The 22,514-nt window shown below is 38.5% G+C and overlaps 1 protein-coding gene across 2 annotated transcripts in view; it reads right to left on the bottom strand.

Annotated features, from left to right (window-relative positions):
- Nucleotides 1-16,056: 16,056 nt before the first annotated feature.
- ACVR1 (activin A receptor type 1) overlaps nucleotides 16,057-22,514 on the bottom strand; it is an 86,511-nt gene continuing 80,053 nt past the window's right edge. For both annotated transcript variants that reach the window (XM_077761030.1, XM_077761031.1), the window contains exons 9-10: nucleotides 17,929-18,059; nucleotides 16,057-17,269 (exon numbers count right to left, since the gene is read on the bottom strand). In XM_077761030.1, the coding sequence (XP_077617156.1) occupies nucleotides 17,135-17,269; nucleotides 17,929-18,059 (266 nt within the window). In that variant the 3' untranslated portion in view covers nucleotides 16,057-17,134. The remainder of the gene's footprint in view (nucleotides 17,270-17,928; nucleotides 18,060-22,514) is intronic.

The raw sequence follows: 22,514 nt of genomic DNA, 5'->3' as shown, positions 1-22,514 counted from the left end.
TGAGGTGGCCATACATTTGTGGGTCCATTTCTGGGTTCTCTATTCTGTTCCATTGATCTGAATGTCTGTTATTGTGCCAGCACCATACTGTCTTAATGATTACAGCTTTGTAATACAGCTTGAAGTCTGATATTGTGATGCCTCCAGCTTTGGTTTTCATTTTCAAGATTGCTTTGGCTACTCAGGATCTTTTCTGCTTCCATACAAATTTTAGGATTGTTTGTTCTAGCTCTGTGAAGAATGCTGGTGTTATTTGATAGGGATTGCATTGAATATGTAGATTACTTTGGGCAGTATTGACATTGTAACAATATTTGTTCTTCCAATACAGAAGCATGAAATATTGTTCCATTTCTCTGTGTCATCTTCAGTTTTCTTTCATAAACTTTCTATAGTTTTCAATGTATAGATTTTTCACCTCTTTGGTTAGATTTATTCCTAGGTATTTCATGGTTTTTGGTGCAATTGTAAATGAGATCTATTTCCTGATTTCTCTTTCTGTTGCTTCATTGTTGATGTGTAGGAATGCAACTGATTTCTGTGCATTGACTTTATATCTTGCAACTTTGCTGAATTCCTGGATCAGTTCTAGCAGTTTTTTGGTGGAATCTTTTGGGTTTTCCATATAGAGTATCATGCCATCTGCAAAGAGTGAAAGTTTGACCTTCTCATGGCTGATGTGGATGTCTTTTATTTCTCTGTGTTGTCTGATTGCAGGGGCTAAGACTTCCAATATTATGTTGAGTAACAGTGGTGAGAGTGGACATCCTTGTCTTGTTCCTGACCTTAGGGGGAAAACTCTCAGGTTTTCCCCATTAAGGATAATATTAGTGTTGGATCTTTCATACATGGCTTTTATAATCTCAAGGTATGATCCTTCTATCCCAACTTTCTAAAGGGTTTTTATCAAGAAGGGATGATGTATTTTGTCAAATACTTTCTCTGCATCTATTGAGAGGATCATGAGGTTCTTGTTCTTTCTTTTATTGATGTGATGAATCACATTGATTGTTTTGTGGATATTGAACCAGCTATGCATCTGGTATAAACCCCACTTGATCGTGGTGAATAATTTTTTTCATGTATTGTTGGATCCAGTTGGCTAATATCTTGTTGGGGATTTTTGCAACCATGTTCATCAGGGAGATTGGTCTATAGTTCTCTTTTTTAGTTGGGTCCTTGTCTGGTTTTCAAATCAAGGAAATGCTGGCTTCATAGAAAGGGTTTGGAAGGGTTTGGAAGTTTTCCCTCCATTTCTATTTTTTGGAACAGCTTCAAGAGAATAGGTGTTAACTCTTCCTTAAATGTGTAGTAGAATTCCCCTGGAAAACCATCTGGCCCTGGAGTTGTTTGTTGGGAGATTTTTGATTGCTAATTTGACTCCTTTATTGGCTATGGGTCTGTTCAAATTTTCTATTTCTTCCTGTTTCAGTTTTGGTAGTTTATATGTTTCTAGGAACTTGTCCATTTCTTCCAGATTGCCCATTTTATTGGCATATAATTACTCATAATATTCTGTTATTATTGTTTTTATTTCTGCTGCATTGGTTGTGATCTCTCNGATGCTGTATCTTGTCAAATGCTTTGTCTGCATCTATCGACAGGATTATATGTTTTTTATCTTTTCTTTTGTTAATGTGATGCATCACCCTGATTGATTTGCAAATATTGAACCAGCTCTGTAACTCAGGAATGAAACCCACTTGATCATGGTGGATAATTCTTTTTATGTGCTGTTGGATTCTATTTGCAAGTAACTTGTTGAGGATATTTGCATCCATATTCATCAAAGATATTGGCCTGGAGNATAGCTTGAGAAGAATGAGAAGAATGGGTATTAATTCTGTTTTAAATGTCTGGTAGAATTCCTTAGGGAAGCTCTCTGACCCAGGGCTCTTATTTTTTGGGAGATATTTGATAACTGATTCAATTTCTTCACTAGTTATGGGTCTGTTCAGATTTTCTATCTTCCTTTGTAAATTTTGGAAGTGAGTGTGTGTTTAGGAATTTGTCCATTTCTTCTAAGTTGTCTAATTCATTGGCATAAATTTTTCATAGTATTCCCTGATAATTGCTTGATTTTCTGAGGGGTTGGTTGCAGTAAGTCCGTTTTCTTTCATGTATTTGTCTATTTGGGTGCTCTCTTTTCTTTTTGAGAAGCCTGGCTAGAGGTCTGTCAATTTTGTTTATTTTTTCAAAAACCAACTTTTGGTTTCATTGATCTCTTCAGATGTTTTTTGCTTGTTTGTTTGTTTCTATATTGTTTATTTCTGCCCTGATTTTTATTATTTCTCTTCTCCTACTGGGTTTAGGGAGTTTTTGTTGCTCTGCCTCTAGTTCCTTTAGGTGAGCTATTAGATTTTGGACTTGTGCTTTTTCTAATTTTTTGAAATAGGCCTGGAGTGCAATGTACTTTCCTCTTAGGACTGCCTTTGCCGCATCCCATAGAGTTTGGATTGTTGTATTTTCATATTCATTTGTTTCCATCTATTTTTTAATTTCTTCTCTAATTGCCTGATTGGCCCCTTTGTTCCTTAGTAGGGTGTTCTTTAACCTCCATGTTTTTGGAGGTTTTCCAGACTTCTTCTTGTGATTGATTTCAAGTTTCACAGCATTGTGATCTGAAAGTGTGCATGGTATGACCTCAATTCTTTTATATTTATTGAGGGCTGCTTTATGTCCCAGTATGTGATCTATCTTGGAGAATGTGCCATGCGCACTTGAGAAGAAAGTGAATTCCATAGCCTCAGGATGAAGAGTTCTAAATATATCTGTCAAATCCATCTGGTCCAATGTCTCATTCAAGTCCAATTTTTCTTTTTTTTTTTTTAAATTTTCTTAATGTTTTTTTAAAAAAATTATTTCTGAGAGAGGGAGAGAGCATGAACATGGGAGGGTCAGAGAGAGAGGGAGACACAGAATTGAAACAGGCTCGAGGCTCTGAGCTAGCTGTCAGCACAGAGCCCGATGCGGGGTCAAACCCATGAACTGTGAGATCATGACCTGAGCCAAAGTCAGATGCTTATCCGACTAAGCCAGCAAGGTTCTCTTCAAGTCTATTGTTTCTTTAGTGATTTTCTGTCTGGTTGATCTATCCATTGCTGTAAGAAGTCCCCTGCTATTAGCACATTCTTATCCATAAGATTGTTTCTGTTTGTGATTACCTGTGCTCCCATATTCGATGTGGAGACATTTATAATTGTTAGCTCTTCCTGATGGATAGACCTTGTAATTATTATACAGTGCCCTTCTTCATCCCTTGTTACTGTCTTTACACTTCAGTTTGTTTGACATAAGTATGGCTACTCCAGCTTTTTTTTGACTTCCAGTAGCATGATAGATATTTTTCCATCCCCTTACTTTCAATCTGAAGGTGTCCTCCTGTCTAAAATGAGTTTCTTGTAGACACCAAATAGATGGATTTTGGTTTTTTAATCCATTCTGCTACCCTATGTCTTTTGATTGGAGCAGTCAGCCCATTTACATTCAGTGTTATTATTGAAAAATATGGGTTTAGAGTCATGTGTCCTTTGTAGGATTCATGCTTGTGGTGGTGTCTGGTACCTTGTGTTCCTTGCAACATTTCCCTCATAGAGTCCTCCTTGTGATTTTTTTTAGGACTGGTTTAGAGATCATGAATTCTTTCAATTTTTGTTTATTTGTAAAGACTTTTATCTCTCTTTCTATTCTGAATGACAGGCTTGCTGGACAGAGGATTCTTGGCTGCATAATTTTTTCTGTTCATCACATTGAAGATTTCCTGCCATTCCTTTCTGGCCTGCCACGTTTCAGTAGATAGGTCTGTCACCACTCTGATAGGTTTCCCTTTGTATGTTAGGGCCCTTTTATCACTAGGTGCTTTCAGAATTCTCTCTTTGTCCTTATATTTTGCCAGTTTCACTTTGATATGTAATGCAGAAGATCGATTCAAGTTACATCTGAAGGGAGTTCTCTGTGCCTTTTGGATTTCAATGTCTGTTGCCTTCCCCAGATTGGGGATGTTCTCTGCTGTAGTTTGTTCAAGGACTCCTTCAGCACCTTTCCCTCTCTTTTCCTCTTCTGGAATTCCTATGATACGGATATTGTTCCATTTGACTGTATCACTGAGCTCTCAAACTCTCCTTTTGTGTTCCTGCATCAGTTTATCTCTTTTTCTCAGCTTCCTCTTTTTCTATAATTGTCTTCTAAATCCTTATTCTCCTTTCTGCCTCTTCAATCTGTGCATTGGACGCCTCCAGTTTATTATGCATCTCATTTATAGTATTTTTTTTTAATTCATCATAACTATTTTTAAACTCCGTAGTGTTTGTAGCCATAGTTTCTCTGATGTCCTCCATGCCTTTTTCAAGCCTAGCGATTAATTTTATGACTATTGTTCTAAATTCTTGTTTAGTTATGTTGCTTATATCTGTTTTGAGCAGTTCTTTAACTGTCATTTTCCGGGAATTTCTTTGGAGAAGAGTTCTTCCGTTTCATCATTTTGGTTACCTTTCAATCTCTTGTTAGTTTTAAAAGCTTGTTATGCACTCTGCTTCTTTAGATGCTGCTGTATTAAAGAGAGCTCTTTGACTGTTCAGGGCCTGTCTGTTCAGGAAGCGTTCTTTGAATGGTGTCTCTTGGTTTCTCTTGTTGAGACTTTGGTTATTTTATTTCCCTACTCATAGTGGTATTTGGGACTCTCCACTATGTGTACTTTGGCTTGTTTCTTGAGGTAGCCCTGGAAAAGAAAACAGACAGACAAACACACAGGGAGCAAAGGCACACAAACGCACAGACAAATCCGACAAACACACAAACCGAAAAGGGAAAAGAAAAAGAAATAAGGAAGGGACAAAAAAACAAAAAAGAAAAAAAGAGGAAGGAAGGAAGACAAATAATAAAAATTAAAATTAATTTAAAAAATTGAAAAAAGAAAAGAAAAAAAGAAAAATCCCAAAAGACAAAGGACAGTCTAAAGGCATAAAACCAGAATTTCCAGCTACAAATAAAGAGCCGGGTGTATGCACTGCTGATGGAAGAGTATATACAAAGAGAGAAATGACAGGGCTGGGAGGAAGTGAAATTGGAAATGAAATGACCAGGCAGAGAGACTCAGAGGCTCGATTCAGAGGGAGAAAGAGGGGAATATAGTTGGAGGCAAGGAGAAAGAAACGAAGATAATGCTACTCAGAGAAACTATATAGTCTGATTACTGTAGAGGGAGAGAATTAAAAAGGTAGCGGTGGAGGTGTAGAATATACATCTAGAGAATGGATTAAATGTGACTGTTTAGGTAAACCAGTGACCAGAGTGCCCTGTCCAGCAGAGTGAAGGGTTACGAATGAGACAAGAGAGAATATATCTGAATAGAAAGAATTGATCTGGAATTAATCATAGCAGTGCATCCATGTTGGTCTTGCCCTGGGGCTCTGGTAAAAAACAAAAAAACAAAACAACAACAACAACAACAACAAAGGCAGCTCTCTAGCAGGGATGGGCGTGGTTTGCGTGGTTTGGTGTAGTCAGGTCTTAGCCTCCACTGTGTCCTGCCAGTGAATCCCTAAGGACCCACCTTGGTGGTTGTGGGGGGAAAAATGGTGTTGCCTCAGTCCCTTCTCAAACCAAGCGTTGCAAATCACTCTTTTGGGTCCGATCTCCCTGTGCTGGGGGCGTAGCCAAGGTGGGCTGTGTTCTATGTCCCATGCCCCACCTTGTTTCCAGGTCCCAGTCCATGCCCTTTATTGATACCGCCCCAAACAGAGTCCCACAGGTCGCTGCTTCCCCACTGCTGGGGGTCGAGGGAAGGGTGGGGGAGCGGCACAGCCTCAGATCCACCAGGGTCAAGTGGCGGCACAGCCTAGGTTCCACCACCTCTGTGCTCCCGGGAGTTAAGCCTGGGGATCACAGCCTCAAGCTGGAGGCCTCTGCGCCACTGGGGATGGTGCCAGGAGTGCAGCAGAGCAGTTTTTCCTGGCCCTGTCTGGGACCGGGGGCACCTAGTTCAAAGTCAGCACCCCAGCTAGAACTGAAAACACTCTCCTTCTAAGCCGAGGTTTTTTTCTTCTTCAGGGACAGTTCTATGAGCAGTTTCAGCCGCTCTTTCTTTTCCCCTCAACTCACTGCAGCTGCCTGCGAAGGGGGGTCCCTCCCCTCCCTCCATGTCTCTGGTCCCGGCCTGCTTTTATCTTCCCCAGTTCACATTCACGCACTTACGAGGTTGCCTTCCCAGTGGACTCTGTATCTTTCTCTTCCCAAACTCCTGCAGCTTCAGGCCTTCTCTGTTTGAGAGATGGGTGTGAGCGAAATGCACGGAGCTCCCTACTTCTCCACCATCTTGCCTCAGAAGAGGATGTTTGTTTATTTTTGAGAGAGACGGAGTGTGAGCAGGGAATGGGGCAGGAAGGAAGACAGAGAATCCAAAACACACTCCAGGCTCTGAGCACAGAGCCTGATTCGGGGTTCAAACTCACACACCCAAGATTGTGACCTGAACCAAAGTCAGACATGTAACCAAATGAGCCACCCAGGTGCCCCATGTTGGGAGCCTTTTTGATTACTGATTCAATCTCTTAACTTGTTAATGATCTGTTCAGATTTTCTAGTTATTCATGATTCAGTCTTGTTAGGTTATGTGTTTCTAGAAATTTATCCAATTCTTCTAGGTCACTTTATTTGCTGGCATATAACTTTTTGAATGTCTCCTGTGATCCGATGTATTTCTGTGGTATCTGTTGTAATGTCTCCTCTTTTGTTGGTAATTTTACTTGTGTTATCTTTTTTTTCTTCATCACTTTTATCCTTTTGGAATACCAGCTCTTAGTTGCATTCATCTTTATTGTTTTTCTGGACTATATTTCATTTATTACTACTCTGATCCTTACTATTTCATTCCTTTTACTAACTTAGGGCCTAATTTGTTTTTCTAGTTGCTTGACATATAAAGTTAGGTTGTTTGAGGGATGACTGGGTGACTCAGTCGGTTGAGCATCCGACTTTGGCTCAGGTCATGCATGATTTCATAGTCATGCATGATTTCATAGCTCATGAGTTCGAGCCGTGTCAGGCTCTGTGCTGACAGCTCAGAATCTGGAGCCTGCTTCAGATTCTGTATTTCCCTCTTTCTCTGCCTCTCCTCACTTGTGCTCTCTCTCTCAAAAATAAACATTAAAAAATATTAAAGCTAGGTTGTTTGAGATATTTCTAATTTCTTCACATATGCACTTTCTGCTCAGAACTGCTTTTGCTGCATATGTTTTGATATGCTGTATTTCCATTTTCATTTGAATAATTTTTATTTCCCTTTTGATTTTTTCTTTGACCCATTGGTTATTCAGTAGAGTTTTGTTTCGTTCCAATATATTTGTAGACTTCCCAGTATTCCTACTGAGGATTACTAGTTTATACCACTGAAATCATACCAACTATCTTTTCTGACAAGAGTCATCTTAAATTTGCTGATTTGTTTGTGTTTTATCATATGATCTACCATGGAGAAGGTTCTGTGAACGATTAACAGATGGTATATTTGGCTGCTGATGAACAGAATGTTCTATAAACGTCTGTTAAATTCTAACATTACCTTACTGATGATTTTCTATCCAGGTGACCTATCCATTGGTGAAAATGGGGTATTGAACCATACTTTACAACAAATAGACTGAAGTCCCCTACATTATTTTATTGTCTACTTCTCCAATTTGGTCTGTATTTGTTTATATATTTTGGTACTCTGATGTTGGGTGTGTATATATTTATGATGTATATATTTACTGACCCTTTTATCATTATATAACCAACTTCTTTGTCACTTGTAACTGTTTGGGGGGGGCTTGAAGTCTATTTTGTCTGATAGAAGTATGGCTATTCCTGCTTTCTTTTTGGTGTTTTTCACTTTCACTTTTCTTTAGAGAGGAAATCTCTGTAGGCTGCATATAGGTGGTCCTTTAAAAAAAAAATCCCTCCAGCCACTCTGTGCCTTTAAAAAATTTTTTTTAATGTTTATTTATTTTTGAGAGAGAGAGAGAGAGAGCGAGAGCGAGCGCAGGGGAGGGGCAAAGAGAGACAGAGAGGGAGACACAGAATCCGAAGCAGGCTCCAGGTTCTGAGCTGTCAGCACAGAGCCTGACGTGGAGCTCAAACTCACAGAATGCAAGATCATAACCTGAGCCTAAGTCGGACGCTTAACCAACTGAGCCACCCAGGCACCCCAACTCTGTTCCTTTTGATTGGTGAATTCAATCTATTTACATTTGGAATGATTATCAATCTGTAAGGAGTTATCACTGCCATCTTATGTTTGTATTCTGGTTTGCTTTGTAGTTCCAAAAGAAAAATAACCTTCCATTTCAGCCTGCCTTTGAGCACATCATCAGGGAAAACCACCAATTTATAATTTCTCCCTTATGATTTGCCATTATCTTTTAGATTTTTGCTTTGTGGTTACCATGAAGCTTACATAAAACATATAATTCTAATTCTCATTTTTACCTTTACCATATCACGTATTTCATGGTTGTTGTATCACTAATTAGCATCTTTTCATTTTCTCTTATAAGGCAAGTCTAGAGCTGGTGAACTCCCTCAGCTTTTATTTATTTGGCAAAATCACCCTTGATATGAAGGAGGCTTTGTTGGAGTGTTCTTTGCTGGCATTTTATCTTTCAAAACATGAATATTTCATCCCACTCTCTTCTGACCTGTAGAGCTTATGCTGAAAAGCTTGAAAACTTACAAAAAAAAATTTCATTAGTCTACTTTTTTCCTGACCCTTTATAAGACTTTTTGCATTGAGATAATAGGGTATTCTACTAGCATTGTGAACCTTTATATCCAATTCTTTCCCCAGGTTTAGGAAGTTTTCAGCTACTATTTTCTAAAATAAACTCTGCCCCCCTTCTCCTTCTGGTACACCAATTCTTCTTCTTTTTTAAAACAGCATTTAAAAAGAATTTACAATGTTATTTAGTTTAATTAAGCATATAACTTCTACAAGTTTTATTTTCCTCTACTTTTGGGCTATGTATTCTCTGCCCATCTTTTTATAGGATGACAATATTACGATATTTTTAGTTTAGAACGTAGAGAATGATATTTCAGTTTTCCTTCAACATGGTTGATTACAGTTGGTTCTTTAGTATTATAATTTTATTTTTTAAATATTTTTAAAGTTTTTAATTCCAGTTAGTTAACACAAAGTGTTATATTGGCTTTAGGTGTACAGTATAGTAATTTAACACTTTCATACACCACCCTGTGCTCATCACAAAAGATGTACTCATTAATCACCATCACTATTTACACCATTCCCTCCACCAACTGCCCCTCTGATAACCATCATGTTGTTCTCTATAGTTAAGAGTCTGTTTCTTGGTTTGCCTCTCTCTCTCTCTCTCTTTCCCCCTTTACTCATTTATTTTGTTAAATTCCACATATGAGTGAAATGCTATTGTATTTCTTTCTCTAGTTGACTTATTTCATTTAGCATAATCCTCTCTTGTTCCATTCATGTTGCTGCAGATGGCAAGGTTTCATTCTTTTTTGTGAATAATATTTCCTTGTGTAGGGCATGTATGTGCGTGTGTATGTACACACACACACACACACACACACTCACACTACATCTTCTTTTTCCATTCATCAGTTGATGAACACTTGGGCTGTTTCCATAGTTTGGCTATTGTCAATAATGCTGCTATAAGCATTGGGGTGCATGTACTCCTTTGAATTAATATTTTTTGTATTCTTTGGGTAAAATACTTAGTGCAAGTGCTGGGTCATAAGTTGGTTCTATTTTTAACTTTTTTGAGGAAACTCCATACTGTTTTCCAGAGTAACTGCACCAGTTTGCATTCCCACTAACAGTGCAAGAGGGTTTCCCTTTCTCTACATCCTCACCAACACCTGTTGTTTCTTGTGTTGTTGATTTTAGCCATTCTGACAGGTGTGAGGGGATATCTCATTGTAGTTTTGCTTTGTATTCCTCTGATGAGTGATGTTGAGCCTCTTTTCATGTCTATTGTCCTTCTTTATGTCATATTTGGAAAAATGTTCATGTCTTCTGCCCATTCTTTAACTGGATTATTCAATTTTGGGGTATTGAGTTTTATAAATTCTTCAGATACTAACCCTTTTATCAGATATGTCATTTGCAAATATTTTCTCCTATTCCATAGGTTGTCTTTTAGTTTGTGTTTCCTTCACTGTGAAGAAGCATTTATTTTGATGAAGTCTCAATAGTTTATTTTTGCTTTTATTCCCTTGCCTCAGGAAACCTATCTAGAAAGAAGTTGCCATGGCCGACATTAAACAGTTTACTGTCTGTGTTCTTCTCTAGAATTTTTATGGTTTCAGGTCTCACATTTAGGTCTTACATTCATTTTGAATTTGTTTTTGTATTTGGTATAAGAAAGTGGTCCAGTTTCATTCTTTTGCAGGTTACCGTCCAGTTTTCCCAACACCATTTGCTGAAGAGACTGCCTTTTTCTCGTTGGATATTCTTTCCTGCTTTGTCAAAGATTAATTTACCATGTAGTTGTAGGTTCATTTTTGGATTTCCTATTCTGTTTGATTGATCAATAGGTCTATTTTTGTGCCAGTACCATACGGTTTTGATCATTACAATTTTGTAATATAACTTGAAGTCTGAAATTGTGATGCCTCCTGCTTTGCTTTTCTTTTTCAAGGCTGCTTTGGCTATTTGAGGCCTTTTATGGTTCCATACTATATTAGGATTGTTTGTTCTAGCTCTGTGAAAAATGCTGTTGATATTTTGATAGGGGTTGCATTAAATTGTACATTGCTTTGGGTAGTATAGACATTTTAACATTACTTGTTCTTCCATTCCAGAAGCATGGAATGTTTTTCCATTTTTTTGTGTGTGTCTTCTTCAGTGTCTTTCATCAATGTTTTATAGTTTTCAGAATACAGTTTTTTCACCTCTTTGGTTAGGTTTATTCCTAGGTATCTTGCTTTCAGTGCAACTGTAAACAAGATTGATTGCTTAATTACTCTTTCTGCTGCTTCAATATCGGTATATAGAAACGTAACAGATTTCTGTACATTTATTTCGTATCCTGCAACTTTATGGAATTCATGTATCAGTTCTATTTTTTTTTTTTTTTTGGTGGAATCTTTTGGGTTTTCCACATACAGAATCATGTCATCTGCAAATAGTGAAAGTGTGGCTTTTACTTGATTTGGATGCCTTTTTATTTCCTTTTGTTTGTTTTCTGGTTCCAGTGGTAGGACTTCTAGTACTATGTTAAATAACACGGATGTCCACTCTCACCATTGTCTTATTCCTGACTTTAGGGGAAAAGCTCTCCATTTTTTCCCCATTGAGGATGACAAAAAGCCATGGGTTTTTCATATATGGCCTTTATTATGTTGAGGAATGTTCCCTCTAAATCTACTTTGTTGAGGGTTTTTATCATGAGTCGATGTTATGCTTTTTAAAAATATTTTTCTGCATCCATTTGAATAATCATATGGTTCTTATCCTTTTATTAATATGATGTATCATGTTGACTGACTTAGTATATTGAACCACCCTTGCAACCCAAGAAAAATCCCACTTTATCGTGGTGAATGATTCTTTTAATGTATTCTTGGATTCAATTTGCTAGTTATTTTACTGAGAATTTTTGTATCCATGTTCATCAGTGATATTGGCCTGTACTTCTTTTTAGTGGAGTCTTTATCTAGTTTCAGTATCAGGGTAATGCTGGCCTCAGAATTAATTGGGAAGTTTTCCTTCCTTTTCGATTTTTTGGAATAGTTTGAGAAGAATAGGTATTAACTCTTCTTTAAATGTTTGGTAGAATTTTCCAATGAAGCTACCTGGTCCAGGACTCTTATTTGTTGGAAATTTTCTATTACCAATTCAATTCCTTTGCTGGTTATTGGTCTATTAAAGTTTTCTATTTCTTCATGTTTTAGTTTTGGCAGTTTGTTATGTTTCTAGGAACTTACCTCTTTCTTCCAGGCTGTCCAATTTGTTGGCCTAAAGTTTTTCATAATATTCTAATTATTTGTATTTCTGTGATGTTGGTGGTTATTTATCCTCTCATTTGTAATTTTTATTTACTTGGGTCCTTTCTCTTTTTTATGAATCTGGCTAGATGTTTAAAAAATTTTAATAAGATTTGTAAAGAATCAGCTCTTGTTTTCATTGATCCATTCTATTGTATTTTTAGTTTTTGTATCATTTATTTCTGCTCTGATCTATATTATTTTCTTCCCTCTGCTGGCTTTAGGCTTTGTTGAAAATTTTGAGAATTTTCTTGCTCCTTGTGGTAGGCCTGTATTGCTATTAGCTTCCTTCTTAGGACCACTTTTGCTGCATCTCAAAGGTTTTCGGCCATTGTGTTTTCATTTTCATTGATTTCCATGTATTTTTGTAACTTCTTTGATTTTCTAGTTGACCTATTTATTGTTTAGTAGTATGTTGTTTAAATTGCATGTATTTGTGGTCTTTCCAATTTTTTTCTTGTGGTTGATTTCTAGTTTCGTAGCATTGTAGTCAGAAAAGGTGCATGGTATGATTTCAATCATTTTCTTTTTGTTAAGGCTTGTTTTGTGACCTAATATGTGGTCTGTTCTGGAGAATGTTCCATATGCACTTGAAAAGAATGTGTAATCTGTTTTAGGATGAAATGTTCTAACTATATCTATTAAGTCCATTTGCTTTTGTTTATTGAATCTGATAGCTCTCATGGGATTTCTGCTTTTAAAAAATCTTAGTTCTCTTTCCACTTCACTTTTTCTTTATTTCCGCTGCTCTATCCTGTTACCTGTGCTCTCTAATGCCATCTCACTCAAAGAATTCTTCAGCTCCAGAATTTGTTTGAAATTTTAAAAAAGAACAAATTTCTTTTGTAAGGAGCTCTTTATTCCTGAGCTCATTGAATTTCTTCTTAGTTTTCTTGTAGTTTTTTTAATTTCCTCATAATGACTATTTTGAATTCTTCATCAGATCACAGTATTCTGTACCTTTGAGTTTCATTGCTGAAGAATTATCACTTATTTTTGTAATACTATATTTCCTTGATCTTTTGTAGTGTTTATTACTTCAAATGCAAAAGCAGAGGTGTGTATCCTTTCTTTAGTGAAACACTGTTTGCTTTGGCTGTTACAGTTTAGGGGGCTGACGATTAGAAACTTCTCATGTCCCAGAGGTGGTGCTGTAGCTCAAGTTTTTAGTTTCTCCTCTGGGAGCTGCGACTGCACTCAGCGTACAAAACGAGGCATGGGCTTGGCACCTGGGGCTGAGGGGGTCCACATGGCTGAAAGGGGGATTATCCAGTGTGGGACTCCAAGAGGTCCATAGGTAGACCTCCTGCAGACAGGAGGGAAGACATTCCATTGAATGGGGTTCTTGGCCTCCTTTGGTTGGTTGGTTTTCTTTTCAGCCTCTTTGACTTTTCTTTCTTTCCTCCTTGTTATGGAGATCTGTCGTCAGAAGCCCAGGGTCCTACTGGAGAGAAATGGGTCACTTCAGCCTCAACCCCTGCAGGTGGGCAACCACGTTTGCTTTCTACTCTCTCTAGCAGAGAGGTAGCTACTCGCTGCTACCAACAAAAACCCAGTATATTGCCATGACACCCTTGGAGAGGGGCACCTTGGTGAGCTCCAATGTAACTGTACCCCAGGAGACTCTAAGCCAAGGGTGAGGGGTGGTCCTGTGAGACCAAAGAAGTGACCAAGAGATAGCAAGTGAGACATAGGTTTATTGGGGGAACTTACATACAGGAAGTCTAGGAGAAGCAGACCGGACAAAGCATCCACTGCTGGAATCTGAATGAAACAAGTTTCCGTAGTGTAGCAACTAACCTAGCAACTGTCTGTAGCCTTTCCCCTCCTTGCATGGCCAGCACTCTAAGGAGATCAAGGCCTGCCACCCATTCTTTGTCAACAAAGGAGATGCTTCAGGTTGGCCATCCCCAGAGCCCCTGACCTTGAATGCTGAACAACACGTTTTTCTATATATTCTGCTTGATGGGGATATAGAAGTAGGATTGGATCGATATATTCTCAGGATACTGATTAACAGGCATTCAGGATGTGCCTGTACAAACCAGCCATCCAGTATATACCACACGGTTCCTCTCTCCTTTGCCTCCAAATTTCTACTCTGCTGAGATCTTCCATCAGGTTGGCTAAACCTCTACAAATCCTCTATCTCCTGTGAGTATCCAAGTTTTGTGCTTTCCAGATTCCCCTTTTCCCGATCACAGCATGGGGAACTGGGGCAGGTTCGCGGACTCCCTTGGATCCACAGTCTCCTCCAAGGTCCTATCCACACACTTTCAGATGCATATGTGGGTAGAAGCTGCCCATGTGTCATGCTGTGCTGTGCAGAGGCACACTTATTAGGTTACTGATGTACAATTAGTCATAAATCAAAGGTAAGGGGGAAAAAGAATTCATACCACCATGATGCTGACTTCACTGTAGAGAAGTCAGTATTGTGCTTCTTGCTCTGGGTGCTATTTCCATGACAGTAACCAATTTATGAACATTTATAAACATGCATCAAGCTGTATAGTTGGACATAGGTACACTTTCATGTATGTATGCGACACTTCAATAAAAATTAAATGTGATTCCACTGTACTTTAAGGTATATAACCCCTCCCCCCCAAATGAAAGCAAGGAATCAGAGAGATTTATATACCCATGTTCATGGCAGCATTAGTCACGATAGGCAAAAGATGGAAGCAACCCAATTGCCACCAGCAGATGAACACATAAACAAAATGCTCTCTATATAATAAACACAGCCAGAAAAAGAACAATTCTGATACATGTTATAATGAGGATGCATCTTAAGGACATTATGCTAAGTGAAATAAGACAGTCTCACAAATACTGTATAATTCCACTAATATAGGGTAGGTAGAGTAGTCAATTTGTATCAAAAGAAAGCAGAATGAGGGTTATCAGGGACTGTAGGGAGTGAGGAACAGGAAACTATTGCTTAATATAGGCAGAGAGTTTCACTTTTGCAAGATGAAAGGAGTTCTGTGGATGGACAGTGGAGACAGCAGCAAAACAATATGAGTGTACTTAACCACTTTTATGTTTTAAGTTTGTTTTGAGAGGGGGCAGAGAGAAAGAACACATGTGGGAGGGGCAGAGAGAGAATCCTAAGTGGGCTCTGACCACCAGCACAAAACCTAACGCAGGGCTCAAACTCACAAATTCTGTGATCAAGAGTAAGACACTCGGGGCACCTGGGTGGCTCAGTTGGTTAAGCGTCCAACTTCAGCTGAGGTCATGATCTTACAGTTCATGGGTTCGAGCCCCACATCGGGCTCTGTGCTGACAGCTAGCTCAGAGCCTGGAGCCTGTTTCAGATTCTGGGTCTCCCTCTCTCTCTGACCCTCCCCTGCTCATGCTGTCTCTCTCTCTCTCTCTCTCAGAAATAAATAAAACATTAAAAAAATTTTTTTAAAGTCAGACACTCAACCGAGACACCCAAGTGCCCCATACTTAACCACTTTTAAACAGACAGTCAGTGCTATTTAGATAGTAAACTGTTATGTGTATTTTATTACAATTTTTTAGGTCAATATAATACTCTCTAAGTAAATGTATCTTAATGATGTTATCTACTTACCTCTGGTAAACAGTCCAAAAATTCACACCTCTTCTCTTAATTGGGCTATTTTAAACCTTAAATTTTCAATCCTGGTGAACACAAGAAGTGGAAAAAAAACAACAATGGACTCTCCCCAAGCAGCAGGGTGAGATGTATAAGACCACTTTCTACTCACGTGGGACCTCATTTATCCCCACAACCCCCATGTGAAGAAAACTGATCAGACAGGTCCATTTCTCTCACTTCACAGGAACACAGACCAAGAAAAAATAATCACAAGGAAAGAAACAAGATTCAAATTTTCTGATACCAAATTCAAGCTGGAAATCCTCCTCATAGGACCCTCAAAATTGTTACCAGACTTGAAAAGCAAATTCAGTTTACAAATTCATTTTGTGCTTCTATTGTTCCCATAATAAAATGCTTTCTAGAATGCAGATCTTTTTCATATGGTAAAAAAAAAAATCACTTTTTGAGTTGAAAACCTTTTATTTAATTTATACAAATAACTACTAAATACAAAAAGTAGATTAAAACAAAATAGTTATTTTTTTCTGGCAGAGTTTAAATGCACATAATGGATAATTCCGAAGAAAATGCATTTTCCCCACAGCGTTCAGGACTAAAATTCTACTGAAATCTTTGCTTCTAAATCAGTAATATATTCGGTGGTGTCACATGGGTAATGGCTAAATACATTTCTGCATATGAACTGAAAAAAGTTACAGTCTACACACATACAAATGTGAAGCACTTAAAATGTGAATTTAACTGATAATAAAAGAAAATGTCCATTTCAGAGTATAGTGTTAAAAACATTTCAGTAATAAAATCATAAGACCACATAAAAATAAGCTTTAACATATGCACGGAGCAGTTTTGTAAAAACTGCTGAGTGCACAAGTAATAAATAATTTGCAAAGTTGTGTATAAACAATTCCTAATGTTCAGCATCATTGTAAACATCCGTACATGTGTAAAATGCAGCAAAGTCTGACATTACATTTTGTTTTGCCAAATTGAATTCCTATTATCCAAAGATAGACCAGCGGAGTACGCAGCCAACGTTTTGGCAAGTTGGGTCTTTAAGATTAAGAGTAACAGTGCAAGTAAGGAATGCAAAGAATTCCTAGTGCAATAAAGAAGAGAAGCACAGGCAATATTGCTGATAAAAATTCACCACCTCCGTGAGTTTCCCATGGGGAGAGTCTTGGAGACTTGTGAAGGATCTGCAAAGCCACTGTCTTAATGCCCAGATCTCTTTTAGGATTTCTCTGTGTTCCTCCAGTTCCCCTACCTTTGCAACAGCGTCTGTCCCACATTAGTCTTTGTAGCGTGAACAGTTTGTGAAATGCCCAGTTCATGGTCATTGAGCGAGGTTAGGGTGGTTTTGGTGTCTCCTCCGCATGCGGCTGGGTAGAGTGTCTGCCTCATCAAAGCAGCCATTTGTGGAGGGAGACAGATGGATTCTGTTCTGACGGCCGGTCAGGCCAGCATTAGGTCCCAACTGGACAATGACAACGACAAATCTTCCTTTTTGACACCGTGGAAATGTCAACAGTCCGTTTTCAATTTGTCTAGGGAATTATCAATTTTGGTCAAAGTCTTTTTGATCCGCAGAGCTGTGAGTCTTGCGGATGGATTCTGATACCAGCATTCCTTCATCAGCTTGGCCAGAGAGGTTAATGTCTGAGGAGAGAAGAAACAAACGCCCCAGTGAAAAAGTGGCTTTTTTGTGGCCCCAGAAACTGGGAGGATGTTAAGCAATGTTCCTGCCATCTTCCTTAAACAAATAATCGAGGCCCTGACCACTGGATAAAGGAGCCTCTCTTGAGTTTCGTGAACTCTGGTCTTTGGACTCCTTCATCAGCTGACTTTGAAGTAAATTACATGGGACAGGCTGGACCCCCTGATGTTTTATGTTTGCTAAAAGAAATCATGCTACCTCTGAGTTAATAATGAAATCTGCAGATGGAATCCAGCTGAACAGCTTCCGTTTGGAATTTCAGATCTACAGTGACGGAAAAGAGGTTCATCTCCTGTTTTACTTGTGAAACTGCAGCCCTCGCACTAGTGGCATAGTAATGGGTCTCTGAACTCTGGGAGTTAGTCAACAATAGAAAGTCTGGTGAATAGTATCATTTATTAGCAAGATCAATCAGAAGGCTCTTTCAGCAACAAGACTATTTTGTGATCCTACTGAACTAGGTCTAAGGCCCTTCTCTATAACGTAGAGAAAGCAATAGATGAGGCAGATCATTCAGGAATTATGTTATTTGCTTGCTCTTGACTCACTCCTAGTAAAAAGGTGAAGATAGTTTTAGAACTAAGAAACTTGACACTCTTACCGGGTCTGAGAACCATCTATTGGGTATGTTGGGCCTCTGTTGATCCACACAGACCACCTTTCTCATATCTTCAAAACTTGGGTCATTGGGAACCACATCATAAAATGGTGGCTTGTAATCCTCCACAATACCTGCACACATGGACAAGAATTGTGTTGGTTAGCAAGAGAGTAGAAGTTTCCCCCAGGATTTTACTGATTGGTGCCACAGATTATAATGTGATATGAAAAATTTCTGAACATCTTCCTTATTACTTCATAGTGATTCTGAAAGCTACAAAATAAGAGGAGAACAAGGTAATAAATAATTATTCTTCCTCCAAATCTCTGTAGGAATTCTGTTAGGAGAAAATGTGGCAACTACTAATGTAATTACAATGTTGACAAAATGCTCTAAGAGTGTATATAAATAGCTCTGTGATACCCAAAATGTAACTGAGGACAAAATTCCTCTGGTGATCAAAAAGAGAACAACATTCTGGTACAAGATGGTGACCCGGGAAGACCCTGACTCATCTCTTTCATGGACACACCAACCTACACCTATTTATAAAGCAACTCCTCCTGAAGAACTGAGGGCTAAATGAAGACCACAACAAAAGTCCGCAGAGAGAATGGCAAGAGAAATGGAGACAAGGCAACAAAAGTAACCCCCACCCCCAACACTGTTGAACTATGGCGGGTAGAGATACTACTGAGGGACCACAAACAGTTTGGTCTACTCAGGGCATAGACAAAAAAATGCCACAGCTTAAAAAGTCAACTAGAATATAAAAGATGCAGCCCTACAACTCCACCAAATGCCAGGGGATCTTCTGGAACTCTCTCTCAGTCAGGTGCTGGTGAACACCACTGCTATGTGCCCCCCAACCTTGATAGAGCAGACAGGAGCAGGGTTTGGGCACCATTGCTGGGCTACTGCCTCAGTGAGCTGCAGACCCATAGCCTACACCAGTCCTAGCCACCCCACCAAGGCAACATACTGAGACACCCATGGTCAGTGCTTATTGTGGCTCCAGCTCTCTGGCTAAACCACCCAGGAACACTCCAGATCCTCACCACTTAGGCTCCAGACAGCTTACCAGGGTACCACCAGTACACAGAGCCCTAGAACCCCAAACCTGCACCTGTTTAAGCTGAAGCTAACCTAACAGGGTGCCCCCTTCATGTAGCACAACACTTCAACTCTACTTGCCTTGCCAGGATTCCCTCTGTAGGAGTACCCTGGGATAACGTGGCATACAGCCACTTCAGCTGTGCTGCAAGGATGCCCTCCATGTAGAGAGCCCTAGGACCCCAGAGCTGGCATCCTCTGACAGGAGAGCCCCCAAGACCTCTCATGACCAATTTAGCTCTGGCCACCCAAACAAGGCAGCCCCAGCACAGACCGGACAGAGCTCTGGACAGCCAACCAAAGTAACCAGACACAGTTTTGTAAGGGAGGACCATAAAACAGACCATCCCTTCAAGTTTAGCTATTCTCCCTAATTCACAGAAACACTGAAAGCCAAACAAAATGAAGAGGCAGAGGAAGATGCTCCAAAAGAAAGAATAAGACAATTCCTCAGAGAAAGAAGTAAATGAAATGGAAATAACCAATCTACCTTATAATGTGTTCAGAGAGATAGCCATAAAGATGCTACCAAGCTGGAGAGAAATATGAATAAACTCAAGAACAATTTCAACAAAGAAAGAACCAATCAGACTCAAAGACACAATACCTGAAATGAAATCTACACTAGAGGGAATCCACTGTAAATTGGAGGATGCAGAAAAATGGATCAATGATCTACTGGAAGGCTGAATAGGAAAAAGAAAAAAAATAAGGGTAAGTTATGGGATTTCTTAGACAATATTTTTTAAAAAATCTACATTATATGGGGTACCAGAAGGAAAACAGAAGGGGGCAGAAAACTTATTTGAAGAAATAACGGTTGAAAACTTTCCTAACCTGGAGAAAAAAGACTTCTAGGTCCAGAAGCAACAAAAGTCCTGAAGAAGATGGAAAACACCAGAACACGTGATAAGTAAAATGTCAAAGAATAAAGGACAGAGCAAATAGTTACATAAAAAGGGAAACGTCATAAGGCTATCAGCTGATTATTCAACAGAAACTTTGCAGACCAGAAAGAAGTGGCATGATATATTCAAAGTGCTAAAAGGAAAAAAAAAAAACTTTTAAAGCCAGGAAGGATTTGAGGATTTTTCTCCTTAAATACTAAGTAATAATAACCTTGCTGGCAAAGAGTCACCAGACAAAAGTTAAAATTCATCACTACTAAACAGACCTTATAAGAAATGTTAACAGGACTTCTTTAAGTAGACAAGAAAAAAGACAAAAATTGAAGAAAATTATGAAACTTGATGATGATGATTATAAATATGATACTATATATAAATCTCATGGTAAATGCAAAACATAAACCTATAATAGTACACAAAAAATTCAAAGCCAAGCATAATACTAAAGAAAGTCATCAGTCACAAGGATAGAGATCCAGAAGGGAAGAATGACAAAAACAACCAGAAAGTAATGAACATGGGTACATACCTATCAGCAAATACTTTTATTTAAATTCAAGTTAGTTAACAGGTAGGGTAGTATTGATTTCAGGAGTATAACCCAGTGATGGATGACATCCACAGAACACCCAATGCTTATCCCAACGAGTGCCCTCCTTAATGCCCATCACCCATTTACCCATTCCCTCACCTATCTCCTCTATAGCAATTCTCTGTATTTGAGTTCTCTTATGGTTTGCCTCCCTCTCGGTTTTTATCTTGTTTTTCCTTTACTTCCCCTATGTTCACCTGTTATGTTTCTTAAATTCCACACGAGTGAAGTCATATATTTGTCTTTCGTGGACTTATTTCACTTAGCATAACACCCTCTCATTCCATCCACGTTGTTGCTGAGAGCAAGGTTTCATTATTTTTTTATTGCTGAGTAATATTCCACTGTGTGTGTGTGTGTGTGTTCACAGACAACACCTTTATCCATTCATCAGTTCATGGACATTTGGGCTCTTTCCATAATTTGGCTATTGTTAATAGCACTACTATAAACTTGGGGTGCATGTGCCCCTTCGAGTCAGCATTTTTGTATCCTTAGGATAAGCTCCTAGTAGCGCAATTGCTGGGTCATGGAATAGTTCTATTTTTAATTATTTTGAGGAACGTCCAAACCATTCTTCAGAGTAGCTGCACCAGTTTACATTTCCACCAACAGTGTAAAAATGTTCCTTTTTCTCCACATCCTCACTAACATCTGTTGTTTCCTGAGTTAATTTTAGCCATACTGACAGGTATAAGGTGGTATCTCATTGTGGTTTTGATTTGTAATCCTCTGATGATGAATGATGTTGAGTATCTTTTCATTTTTCTGTTAGCCATCTGGATGTCTTCTTTGGAAAAATGTCTATTCAGGCCTTCTGCCCATTTCTTCACTGAATTATTTTTTTGGGGTGTGTTGAGTTTGATAAATTCTTTATAGATTTTGGATACTAACCCTTTATCCAATATGTCATTTTCAATTACCTGCTCCTATTCCATTGGTTGTCTTTTAGTTTTGTTGTTTCCTTTGCTGTGTAGAAGCTTTTTATCTTAATGAGGCCCTAATAGTTCATTTTTACTTTTGACTTCCTTGCCTCCAGACACATGTCTAGTAAGAAGCTGCTGTAGCTGAGGTCAAAGAGATTGCTGCCAGTTTTCTCCTGTGGGATTTTGATGGTTTCCTGTCTCATATTTAGGTCTTCCATTTTGAATTTTTTGTCTGTGTATGGTATAAAACTCCAGTTTCATTCTGCATGTCACTGTCCAGTTTTTTCAGGACCATTTGCTGAAGAGACTGTCTTTTTTTTTTTTTTTCCATTGTATATTATTTCCTGCTTTGTCAAAGAGTACTTGGTCATGCATTTGTGGGTCCATTTCTGGGTTCTCTATTCTGTTCTATTGATCTATATGTCTGTTTCTGTGCAGTACCATACTTTCTTGATGATTACAGCTTTGTAATACAGCTTGGAATTTGCAATTGTGATTCATCCAGCTTTGGTTTTCTTTTTCAACATTACTTTGGCTATTCAGAGTCTTTTCTGGCTCCATACAAATTTTAGAATTGCCTATTCTAGCTCTGTGAAGAATGCCAGTGTGATAAAGATTGCACTGAATGTGTAGATTGCTTTGGACAGTAGCCATGTTTTAGCAATATTTGTTCTTCCAATCCATAAGCATGGAATGTTTTTCCATTTCTTTGTGTCTTCTCCAATTTCTTTCATAAGCTTTTTACAGTTTTAGCATACAGATCTTTTACCTCTTTGGTTAAGTTTATTCCTAGGTGTCTTATGGTTCTTGGTGCATTTGTAATGGAATTAATTCCTTGATTTCTTTTTCTGCTGCTTCATTATTGGTGTATAGAAATGTAACCAATTTCTGTATATTGGTTTTATATCCCACAACTTTGCTGAATTCACATTTTCATTCTAGCAGTTTTCAGGTGGAGTCTTTCAGGTTTTCCACACAGGGTATTGTGTCATTTGCAAAGAGTGAAAATTTGGCTTCTTCCTTACCAATTTGGATGCCTTTTTTCTT

This window comes from Crocuta crocuta, unplaced genomic scaffold, assembly GCF_008692635.1.
Source record: "Crocuta crocuta isolate KB4526 unplaced genomic scaffold, BGI_CrCroc_1.0 scaffold153, whole genome shotgun sequence".
In the NCBI taxonomy this organism is placed as follows: domain Eukaryota; kingdom Metazoa; phylum Chordata; class Mammalia; order Carnivora; family Hyaenidae; genus Crocuta; species Crocuta crocuta.
This window is presented reverse-complemented; position numbering and strand designations above follow the sequence as displayed.